The sequence below is a fragment of the Pseudorca crassidens genome, chromosome Y, assembly GCF_039906515.1.
Source record: "Pseudorca crassidens isolate mPseCra1 chromosome Y, mPseCra1.hap1, whole genome shotgun sequence".
Classification (NCBI taxonomy): Eukaryota; Metazoa; Chordata; class Mammalia; order Artiodactyla; family Delphinidae; genus Pseudorca; species Pseudorca crassidens.
This window is the reverse complement of record NC_090318.1, coordinates 19,686,100-19,698,694: the sequence shown is the minus strand read 5'-3', so window position 1 is coordinate 19,698,694 and position 12,595 is coordinate 19,686,100. Positions and strand designations below refer to the sequence as shown.

The following is a 12,595-nucleotide window of genomic DNA, read 5'->3' as shown; positions in this document are numbered from 1 at the left end:
CAGACTCCAACAACACATTAAAAGCATAATACACCACGATCAAGTGGAATTTATCCCAGAGATGCAAGGGTTCTTCAATACACAAATCAATCAGTGTGATACACCATATTAAAACTTTGAAGGGGCTTCCCTGGTGGCGCAGTGGTTGAGAGTCCACCTGCCGATGCAGGGGACACGGGTTCATGCCCTGGTCCGGGAAGATAGCACATGCCGCGGAGCGGCTGGGTCTGTGAGCCATGGCCGCTGAGCCTGCGCGTCCGGAGCCTGTGCTCCGCAATGGGAGAGGCCACAACAGTGAGAGGCCCGTGTACCGCCCCCGCGCCCCCCCCCCCCAAAAAATAACTGAATAAAAACCATATGATCATCTCAATAGATGCAGAAAAAGCTTCTGACAAAATTTGACATCCATTTATGATAAAAACTCTCCAGAAAGTGGGCATACAGGGAACCTACTTCAACATAATAAAGGCCATATATGACAAACCCACAGCAAACACTATTCTCAGTGGTGAGAAACTGAAAGCATTTCCACTAAGATCAGGTACAAGACAAGGATGTCCAATCTCGCCACTCTTATTCAACACAGTTTTGGAAGTCCTAGCCACGGCAATCAGAGAAGAAAAAGAAATAAAAGGAATACAAATTGGAAAAGAAGAAGTAAAATTGTCACTGTTTGCAGATGACATAATACTACACTTAGAAAATCCTAAAGATGCCATCAGAAAACTACTAGAGCTAATCAATGAATTTGGTAAAGTTGCAGGATTCAAAATTAATGCACAGAAATCTCTGGCATTCCTATACACTAACAACGGAAAATCAGAAAGAGAAATCAAGGAAACAATCCCATTTACTATCACAACAAAAAGAATAAAATACCTAGGAATAAACCTACTTAAGGAAGCAAAAGACCTGTACTCAGAAAACTATAAAACACTGATGAAAGAAATCAAAGATGACATAAACAGATGGAGAAATATACCATGTTCTTTGATTGGAAGATTCAATATTGTGAAAATGACTATTGTGCCCAAAGCCATCTACAGATTGAATGCAATCCATATTAAATTACCAATGGAATTCTTCACGAATTATAACAAAAATTTTACAATTTGCATGGAAATACAAAACACCCCGAATAGCCAAGGCAATCTTGAGAAAGAAAAATGGAGGTGGAGGAATCAGGCACCCCAACTTTAAACTATACTACAAAGCTACAATAATCAAGACGGTATGGTACTGGCACAAAAACAGAAATACAGATCCATGGTACAGGACAGAAAGCCCAGAGATAGATTAGGTGACCATATGTGCATGGATTTATGACAAAGGAGGCAGGAACATACAATGGAGAAAAGATAGCCTCTTCAATAAGTGGTGCTGGGAGATTACCTCCTAGAGTAATGAAAATAAAAAAAATAAACAAATGGTACCTAATGAAATTTAAAAGCTTTTGCACAGCAAAGGAAACCATAAACAAAAAGACAACTCTCAGAATGGGAGAAAATATTTGCCAAGAAAGCAACTGACAAAGGATTAATCTCCAAAATACATAAGCAGCTCATGAAGCTCAATATCTAAAAAAAGCAAACAACCCAATCCAAAAATGGGCAGAAGACCTAAACAGACACTTCTCCAAAGCAGACATACAGAGGGCCAAGAGGCACAAGAAAAGATGTGCAACATCACTAATTATTAGAGAAATGTAAGTCAAAACTACAATGAGGTATCACCTTACACCAGTCAAAATGGCCATCGTCAAAAATTCTACAAACAATAAATGCTGCAGAGGGTGTGGAGAAAAGGGAACCCTCTTGCACTGTTGGTGGGAATGTAAATTGATACAGCCACTCTGGAGAACAGTATGGAGGTTCCTTAAAATACTACAAATAGAACTACCATAGGACCGAGCAATCCCACTACTGGGCATACACCCTGAGAAACCATAATTCAAAAGGACACATATAGCCCAATGTTCATTGCAGCATTATTTACTATAGCCAGGACATGGAAACAACCTAAATGTCCAACAACGGATGAATGGATAAAGATGTGGTACATATATACAATGGAATATTACTCAGCCATAAAAAGGAATGAACTGGGTCATTTGCAGAGACATGGATGGAACTAGAGTCTGTCACACAGAGTGAGGTTAACCAGAAAAAGAAAAAGAAATATCATATATTAATGCATGTATGTGGAATCTAAAAAAATGATACAGATGAACCCATTTGTAGGGCAGGAATAGAGACACAGACATAGAGAATGGACATATGGACACAGCGGGGAAGGGGAGGGTGGGACAAACTGGGAGATTTGGTTTGACATAAATACACTACCATGTGTAAAACAGATAGCTAGTGGGTCGTGCTGTATATAGCACATGGCTAAGCTGGGTGCTCTGTGACAACCAAGATGGTGAGATGAGGGGGGTGGGAGGGAGGTCCAAGAGGGAGGGGATACACGTATACACATAGATGGTTCACTTCCTTGTACAGCAGAAACTAACAGAACATTGTAAAGCAATTTTACTCCAATAAAAATAAATAAATAAAAATTTAAAAAATTTAACCCCCCCCCCCAAAAAAAAAAACCCGAACAGTATGGTATTGGCATAAAACAGATAAAGAGATCAACAGAACAGGGTAGAAAGCCCAGAAATTAACTCATGCACTTATGGTCACCTACTCTATGACAAAGGAGACAAGAATATGTACTAGAGAAAAGATAGCCTCTTCAATAAGGCATGGTGGAAGAACTGGAGAGCTCCATGTAAAAGAATATAATTAGAATAGTGTCTATCACCATATACAAATATAAACTCAAAATGGATTAAACACCTAAATGTAAGGTGGGACAGTATAAAACTCCTTGAGAAAAACATAGGGAGAACACTCTTTGACATAATTGCAGCAATATCGTTTTGGTTCTATCTCCTAAAGTAAAGGAAACAACAGCAAAAATTAACAAACAGAACGTAATTAGACTTTAGTACAGTACAGGAAACCAACCACAAAATTAAAGGACAACTTTTGTGCACATTGGTGGGAATGTAAATTGGTATAGCCACTGTGGAAAACAGTATGGAGGTTTCTAAAAATAACTAAAAACAGAACTACCACATGATCCTGCAATCCCACTCCCGGGCATGTATAAGGAGAAAACTCTAATTAGTAACGATACATGCACCCCAATGTTCACAGCAGCACTTTTACAATAGTCAAGACACTAAAGCAAGCTAAATGTCCACTGACAGATGAATGGATAGAGAAAATGAGACACATATATATAATGGAATATTACTCAGCCATAAAAAAGAATGAAGTAATGTTATTTGCAGCAACATGGATGGACCTCCGAGATTGTCACAGTAAGTAAAGTCAAAGACAAATACCATATGATACCACTTACATGTAGAATCTAAAAAATGATACAAATGAACTTATTTATAAAACAGAAATAGACTCAAAGACATAGAAAACAAACTTATTGTTACCAAAAGGGAAAGGGGGGAAGGGATTAATTAGGAGTTTGGGATGAATATACACACTATTATATATAAAATAGACAATCAACAAGGATTTATAATGTATAGCACAAAGAACTATATATATCTTGCAATAAACTGTAATGGAAAAGAATCAGAAAAATATACATATGTTTATAGGTATAACTGAATCACCTTGCTGTATACTTGAAGCTAACACAACACTGTAAATCACCTATATACTTCAATTGAAAAACATAAGAAAAATTGAAGTAATACTCAACTTGGCCAGAAATATACATTTGATTCAATTCTGGAGTACTTTGTCATCAATGTGATTACTCATATTTCCTTAAGTGTTTCCCACATACCTGAGGACCACTGCTAGTGCCCTAGCAAGACACAACACTAACCTGGTTCCATCCTGGGCACTGCAGTTGACGTCAGCACCGTATTTAAGAAGATGTTCAGCAATATGGAGCCACCCTCCTGCACAAGCTTCATGTAGAGCACAGTAACCTGCATTGTCCTGATGATTAATGACACAAATCTTGTTTTTCAGGCAGTACAAGACCAATTCCTACGTGGAGGAGAAAAGGGGATGCCATCAGATTGCACACAATAAACCTCATAATAATGATCTCTCCATAGCTTGGTAGTATCCATTTTCAAAGACGTCCACCCTCAAGCCTGAGAACCCACTGTAGCATGGGCAGGCAATATCCATCTTGGTGGAAGGTGTGTGTGTGAAAGTCTTGATGATGGAGACAGTGTTGTCAAGGGCTGCTAATACCTTAGACGATGCATTGGTAAGTACAAAAGCACTCCCATTTGATGGGTATACTTGGCAGGTGGTAGTGGATGACAATACAAGTTTAGATAAAAATATAGAAAACCAACACACAAGAAGAGAGTAAATGAGGTAAAGAACATCCCTAACCTTAAAGAGGGAGGGAAACCCAGGAGGTTAGCCAGGTCCTCACGCTCCTGTAAAGATCAGAACCTGGGAAGCAAATGCTTCTGTTTTTATATTAAAGAAGAGTCTCTCTCGAAAATGATCATAGAGAAAACCCAGACTGTCACAGAAGCAAGGAGCCACCATTGAGTGACACGCAGGAGTGGAGCCTGTTATCACAGCCTCTTTCTCCATGTGCTGGCCCCATGCCCCGCCAGGCACTACGAAAGCCCCCACCAGGGCTGACCTTCTCAGGCCTGCTACCAGGAACTAGGAAAAGCCCCCTCCAGGGCTGATCTTCTCATGCCTGCGGCCAAGGCTAAGAAAAGCCTCCTCCAGGGCTGACTTTGTCACACCTGCCGCAGGCACAAGGAAAAGCCACCACCAGGGCTGAGCTTCTTGTGCCTGCAGCTAGGGCTAAGAAAAGCCCCCTCCAGGGCTAACCTTCTTGCACAGACAGCCAGGTATTAGGGCTACATCTATTGTGCCCATGGCCTCCAGCTTTCTCATGCACCTGTCACTGCCAGGGTTCCCGCAACCCAGGGAGTTGTGCCACCTCCACAACCTGCCCTCACAGGGGCAGACCCGAGTGCTCCAGGGCAGCCTCAGAAGCACAACCCTGTGGGTGGCCCACACACAGAGGTGGGGCTAAAACCACAGCTGAGCCCCAGGAGCAGGGCAACTAAGGAACAAGAAAAAAAATCTTTCTGAGCAAATGCACAAGTCGCAGATTAAGTCCCTACAATCAGCTTGGTAAACCCTGCATCTATGGAATAACTGAATGGATTAGTGTTCACACAAATGACACTGGTCTAGCTCTAAGCAGTTGTGGACTCTGGGTACTAGTACATGCAGGAGTTGGGCCAGGACAGAGTCCGAGCTGCCTCCACAGTGCCCACAGGGGAAACAGAGACCTACTGAGAGGCTCTGGAGGGCCTCCTGGCGAGGTGGAGGTTCGCCGTGCCTCATGGTGGAGGCAAGGACACTGACATCTGAGACCCAGGAAAATATTATTATTACTATTTTTTATGTTTTGTTCTGTTCTCTTGTTTTTTGTTTGTTTTTATTTTTATTTCTATTGTTTATACTTTCCATATATTTTTAATTTTTTATATTTCTATTTCTCTGTTACTTTTTCCTTGTTCTGTTTCTTCCTTGTGTTTTTTCTTTTCCTTTGTTCTACTTTCTATCTTTTTCCTTTTTTCAATTTGTTCTTATCTTTTCTTACTTTTTTTATTTGTGTGTTTGTGTTTTTGCTTTTTACTTCAGTTTGCATTCTGCTTTTGTATTTTTTATTTCTTTGTATTTCTTATTTCCGTTTTTAATTGTTTGATTTCATATTGGGATACTTTTGTCTAGTTGTCCTCTTGTTTTTTGTTTTCTCTGTTTTTGTTTCTTATTTTGTATGTGTGTATGTTTTGTTCTGTTCTGTTGGTTTTTAAAAATTTATTTGTTTTTCTTTTCATTTAGTTTTTTAAATTTTTTCAGGTTCTTAAAATTGTTTTTATATTTCTATTTCTCTGTTACTTTTTTCTTGCTCTGTTTTTCTTCCTTGTTTTTTTCCTTTCCTTTGTTCTATTTTGTTGTTTTTTTCTATGTTCTATTTGTTCTCATCTTTATTTTTTGTTTAATCATTTTTCTGTTTGCTTTGTTTTCTTTCCTTTTTCCTTCAGTTTGCATTCTGCCTTTTTTTCTTTTTTGTTTTTGTCAGTTTTGTTTTTAATTGTTTGATTTCATTTTGGGGTTCTTTTGTTTCTGTTTTTCTCTCTTGTTTTTTGGTTTCCCTGTTTTTTTGTTTCTCTTTTTTTGTATGTTTGCGTGTTTCTTTTTTTGTTGTTGTTCTTGTTTGGCTCTGCTTTTACCATCTGTCTGGGGTCTTGTCTGTCTGTTCATTTGTTTGTTCTTAATTGTTGTTGCTGTTTGCTTGTTTTGTCATTGCTATTTGTCTTGGGGTTGAATGTTTGTTTTCATTCAACCCCTTCTCTTTTTTTCCCCTTTTATGCCAAGCTGTGTGGCTTGCTGGGTCTTAGTTCCCAGCCTGGAGGTCGAGCCTGAGCCTCTGGGGTGGGAGAACCAAGTCCAGGATGCTGGAACACTAGACAATTCCCAGCCCCAGGGAATATTAAACCGCTCTCCTAGAGCTCTCCTGCAGGTCTCCATCTCAACTCCAAGACCCAGCTCCACCCAACTGCCTGCAGGCTCCAGTGCTGAACGGCCCACGCCAAACAACAAGCAAGACAGGAACACAAACCCACTCACCAGCAGACAGGCTGCCTAAAGTACTAAGCCCACAGACACCCCACAACACACCAACTAAAGAACAAACAGAGATGAACAAAACAATGACTGAAATTAAAACTATTCTAGAAGGAATCAATAGCAGAATAACTGAAGCAGAAGAATGAGTGAGCTGAAAGACAGAATGGTGGAAATAACTGCTGCAGAGCAGAATAAAGAAAAAAGAAAGAAAATAAATGAGGACAATCTCAGAGACCTCCGGGACAACCTTAAATGCACCATATTCGAATCATAGGTGTCCCAGAAGAAGAAAGAGAGAAAGGGTCTGAAAATATTTGGAGGCTATAGTCAAAAACTTCCCTAACTTGGGAAAGGAAATAGTCAATCAAGTCCAGGAAGTGCAGAGAGTCCCATACAGGACAAACCCAAGGAGAAACATGCCGAGACACGTATTAATCAAATTAACAAAAATTAAATTAAAAGAAAACATATTAAAAGCAGCAAATGAAAAGCAAAAAATAATATACAAAGGAATCCCCATAAGGTTATCAGCTGATTTTTCAGCAGAAACTCTGCAGGCCAGATGGGAGTGGCAGAATATACTTAAAGTGATGAAAGAGAAAAGCTTACAGCCAAGATTACTCTACCCAGCAAGCATCTCATTCAGATTCGATGGAGAAATCAAAAGCTTTACAGAGAAGCAAAAGCTAAGAGAAATCAGCACCACCAAGCCAGCTTTACAACAAATAATAAAGGAACTTCTCTAGGCAGGAAACACAAGAGAAGGAAAAGACCTACAATAACAAACCCAAAACAATTAAGAAAATGGTAATAGAAACAAACTTATCAATAATTACCTTAAATGTAAATGGATTAAACGCTCCAACCAAAAGACATAGGCTGGCTGAATGGATACAAAAACAAGACCTTATATATGTTGTCTACAAAAGACCCACTTCACTCAGGAACACATACAGACTGAAAGTGAAGGGACGGAAAAAGATATTCCATCCAAATGGAAATCAAAAGAAAACTGGAGTAGCAATACTCGTTTCGCGAAAAATAGACTTTAAAATAAAGACTGTAACAAGAGATAAGGAAGGACACTATATAATGATCAACGGACCAATGCAAGAAGAAGATATAACAATTATAAATATATACGCATCCAACTTAGGAGCACCTCAATACATAAGGCAACTGCTAACAGCCATAAAAGGGGAAATTGACAGTAAAACAATAAGACTGGGGGACTTTAACAACCCACTAACACCAATGGACAGATCATCCAAAATGAAAATAAATAAGGAAACACAAGCTTTAAACGACACATTAAAAAGATGGACTTAATTGATATTTATAGGACATTCCTTCCAAAAGTGGCACAATACACTTTCTTCTCAAGTGCTCATGGAACATTCTTCAGGACAGACCACATCCTGGGTCACAAATCAAAGCCTTGGTAAATTTAAGAAAACTGAAATCATATCAAGCCTCTTTTCTAACCACAATGCTATGATATTAGAAATAAATTACAGGAAAAAAAACTGTAAAAAATACAAACACATGGAGGATAAATAATATGCTACTAAATGACCAATGAGATCACTGAAGAAACCAAAGAGGAAATCAAAAAAATACCTACAAACAAATGACAATGAAAACATTGTCTATAATCTATGGCACACAACAAAAGCAGTTCTAACTGGGAAGTTTATAGCAACACACTCTTAACTCAAGAAACAAGAAAAGGGCTTCCCTCGTGGCACAGTGGTTGACAAGTCTGCCTGCCGATGCAGGGGAAGCAGGTTTGTGCCCCATTCTGGGAAGATCCCACGTGCTGTGGAGCGGCTAGGCCCGTGAGCCATGGCCGCTGAGCCTGCGCGTCCGGAGCCTGTGCTCCGCAATGGGAGAGGCCACAACAGTGAGAGGCCCGCGTACCACAAAAAAAAAAAAAAAAGAAAAAAGAAACAAGAAAAGTCTCAAACAAACTGAACTTACACCTAACACAACTAGGGAAAAAAGAACAAATGAAACCCAAATTTAGTAGAGGAAAGATCATAAAGATCAGAAGATCTGATCATCAGATCAGAAGATCAGATCAGAGCAGAAATAAATAAAATAGAAATGAAAAAAAAACAATAGCAATGATCAATAAAACGAAAAGCTGGTTCTTTGAAAAGATAAACAAAATTGATAAACCTTTAGCCATACTCATCAAGAAAAAGGGGGAGAGAGGACTCAAATCAACAAAATTAGAAATGAAAAAAACCTTACAACTGATACCGCAGAAATACAAAGGATCAAAGGCTACTACAAGCAGGCATATGTCAATAAAATGGACAACCTGGAAGAAATGGACAAATTCTTAGAAAAGTACAACCTTCCAAGACTGAACCAGGAAGAAATAGAACATATGAACAGACCAATCACAAGTAATGAAACTGAAGCTGTGATTAAAAATATTCCAACAAACAAAAGTCCAGGACCAGATGGCTTCACAGGCTAATTCTATCAAACATTTACAGAAGAGCTAACACCTATCCTTCTAAAACTCTGGAAAAAATTACAGAGGAGCACTCCCAAACTCATTCTACAAGGCCACCATCACCTTGGTACCAAAACCAGACAAAGAAAGCACAAAAAAAAGAAAATTACAGACCAATATCAAATTTTTGAACACTGATGCAAAAATCCTCAACAAAATAAATCCAACAACACATTAAAAAGATCATACACCATGATCAAGTAGGATTTATCCCAGGGATGCAAGGATTCTTCAATATATGCAAATCAATCACTGTGATACACCATGGTAACAAACTGAAGGATAAAAACCATATGATCCAAAAAAAAAAAAAAAACCAAAAACCATATGATCATCTCAATAGATGCAGGAAAATTTTTTGACAAAATTCAACAGCCATTTATGATAAAATCTCTCCAGAAAGTGGGCATAGGGGGAACATTTCTCAACATAATAAAGGCCAGATATGACAAACCCACAGCAAACACTATTCTCAGTGGTGAGAAACTGAAAGCATTTCCTATAAAATCAGAAACAAAAAGGTGTCCACTCTCGCTACTGTTATTCAACATAGTTTTGGAAGTCCTAGCCGTGGCAATCAGAGAAGAAAAAGAAATAAAAGGGATCCAAATTGGAAAAGTAAAACTGTCACTGTTTGCAGATGACATGATACTATACCTAGAAAATCCTAAAGATGCCACCAGAAAACTATTAGAGCTCATCCATGAATTTGGTAAAGTTGCAGGATACAAAAGTAATGCGCAGAAATCTCTCGCATTCCTGTACACTAACAATGGAAGATCAGAAAGAGAAATCAAGGGAACATTCCCATTTACCAATGCAACAAAAAGAATAAAATACCTAGGAATAAATCTACCTAAGGAGGCAAAAGACCAGTACACAGAAAACTACAAGATACTGATGAAAGAAGTCAAAGACAACAGAAACAGATGGAGAGATATACCATGTTCTTGGATTGGAGGAATCAACATTGTGACAATGACTGTACTACCCAAAGCAATCTACAGAATCAATGTAATCCTTATCAAGTTACCAATGGGATTTCTCACAGAATTAGAACAAAAAATTTTACAACTTGTATAGAACCACAAAATACCTCAAATAGCAAAAGCAAACCTGAGAAAGAAAAATGGAGCTGCAGTAATCAGGCTCCCTGACTTCAGACTATACTATAAAGCTACAGTAATCAAGACAGTATGGTACTGGCAGAAAAAGAGAAAGATACATCCATAGTACAGGACAGAAAGCCCAGAGGTAAACCCACACACCTATGGTCACCTAATCTATGACAAAGGAGGCCAGAATATACAATGGGGAAAAGACAGCCACTTCAATAAGTGATGCTGAGAAAACTGAACATCTACATGTAAAAGAATGTAATTAGAACACTCCCTAACATCATACACAAAAATAAACTCAAAATGGATTAAAGACCTAAATGTAAATTAGAACACTATAAACTCTTAGAGGAAAACATAGGAAAAACACTCTTTGACATAAACCACAGCAAGATCTTTTTTGCCCAGCTCCTAAAGTAATGAAAATAAAAGCAAAAGTAAAGAAATTGGACCTAATTAAACTTAAAAGCTTTTGCATAGCAAAGGAAACCATAAACAAGATAAAGAGACAATGCTCCAGAATGGGAGAAAATATTTGCAAACAAAGCAACGGACAAAGGATTAACCTTCAAAATATACAAACAGTTCATGGAGCAAACAAACAACCCAATCAAAAAATGGGTGGAAGACCTAAATGGAGAAGACCTAAATTTCTCTGAAGAAGACATACAGATGGCCAAGAGGCACATGAAAAGATGCTCATCATCACTAATTATTAGAGAAATGCAAATCAAAACTACAAGGAGGTATATCACCTCCCATCAGTCAGAATGGCCATCATCAAAAAATCTACAAACAATAAATGTTGGAGAGAATGTGGAGAAAAGGGAACCCTCTTGCACTCCTGGTGGGAATGTAAACTGATACAGCCACTACGGAGAACAGTATTGAGGTTCCTATAAAAACTGAAAATAGAACTACCATACGACCCAGCAATCCCACTACTGGGCATACACCCTGAGAAAACCATAATTCAAAAATAGTCATGTACCACAATGTTCATTGCAGCACTATTTACAATAGCCAGGTCAAGGAAGCAACCTAAATGCCCATCTACAGGCGAATGACAAAGAACATGTGGTACATATACACAATGGAATATTACTTAGCTATAAAAAGGAACAAAATTGGGCCATTTGTAGAGACGTGGATGGACCTAGAGACTGTCATACAGAGTGAAGTCAGTCAGAAAGAGAAAAATAAATATCGTATATTGACTCACATATGTGGCATCTGAGAAAACTGGTATAGATGATCTTATTTACAAAGCAGAAATAGAGACACTGACATAGAGAACAAACATATGGGATGCCAAGGGGGATGGGGGGTGAGTGGGATGAACTGGGAGTTTGGGACTGACATATATACACTACTATGTATAAAACAGGTAATTAGCGAGAACATACTGTATAGCACAGGGAACTCTACTCAATGCTCTGTGGTGACCTTAATGGGAAGGAAATGTAAAACAATGGATATATGTGTATGTATAACTGATTCATTTGCTGTACAGCAGAAACTAACACAATATTGTAAAGCAAGTATACTGCAATAAAAAAATACAGAAAAAAATAAGAGGCTCTCCCCATGGACTATATAAAGTGCTGTATTTTGCTTCATTCTCCATCCCAGTTGGGGTTGAATCAATGTAATATTTCATATTTACTTACGTTGGTGACAGGAATCAACCTACGCATTTCACGTATTAAGTAAAAGTGTATAATCCCTCCTACTTTTCAGAATGTGAACAGAATATAAAGAGTTTGTATTAGAATCACTGTTACTAATTTCATTTCTTTGGTATGTTATAATATCAGTAGCTAATCAAAACCAGAGCCTGTAGAAAACAGAGTGAACTTTAATGTAAACTATGAACTTTAGTTACTAATAACGTGTCACTATCAACATATCAACTGTAACAAAACATTAATAATAGGAATTTGGGGGGGGGAGAAGTTTGTACAAATACAGGGAACTCTGTATTTTTGCTCAATTCTAAAAACCTAAAGCTGCTAAAAAATAGTTTATTAAAAAAATAGTTTATTAAAAATGTGTAAATATATACACAGATATACTCCCACTACACAAGAGAAGCAACTTATTCAATGTTTTATCACCTTGGTTAAGAAATGTGCCACCAATAAACAAGTTACACTGTTTTCCTACAAGGCATGCTCAGCAGAGAGCTATCATGTTCTGACAACAAAGGAAACAAAGTAGATGGAGACTACAGGGGACCCAATACT

At 38.2% G+C, this 12,595-nt stretch overlaps 1 protein-coding gene across 1 annotated transcript in view; it reads right to left on the bottom strand.

The window, feature by feature from the left end:
• Positions 1-12,595, bottom strand: part of LOC137217909 (BCL-6 corepressor-like) — a 51,174-nt gene that overhangs the window by 19,816 nt on the left and 18,763 nt on the right. The window contains exon 8 of the mRNA XM_067724902.1: positions 3,904-4,070. Within this exon, the coding sequence (XP_067581003.1) occupies positions 3,904-4,070 (167 nt within the window). The remainder of the gene's footprint in view (positions 1-3,903; positions 4,071-12,595) is intronic.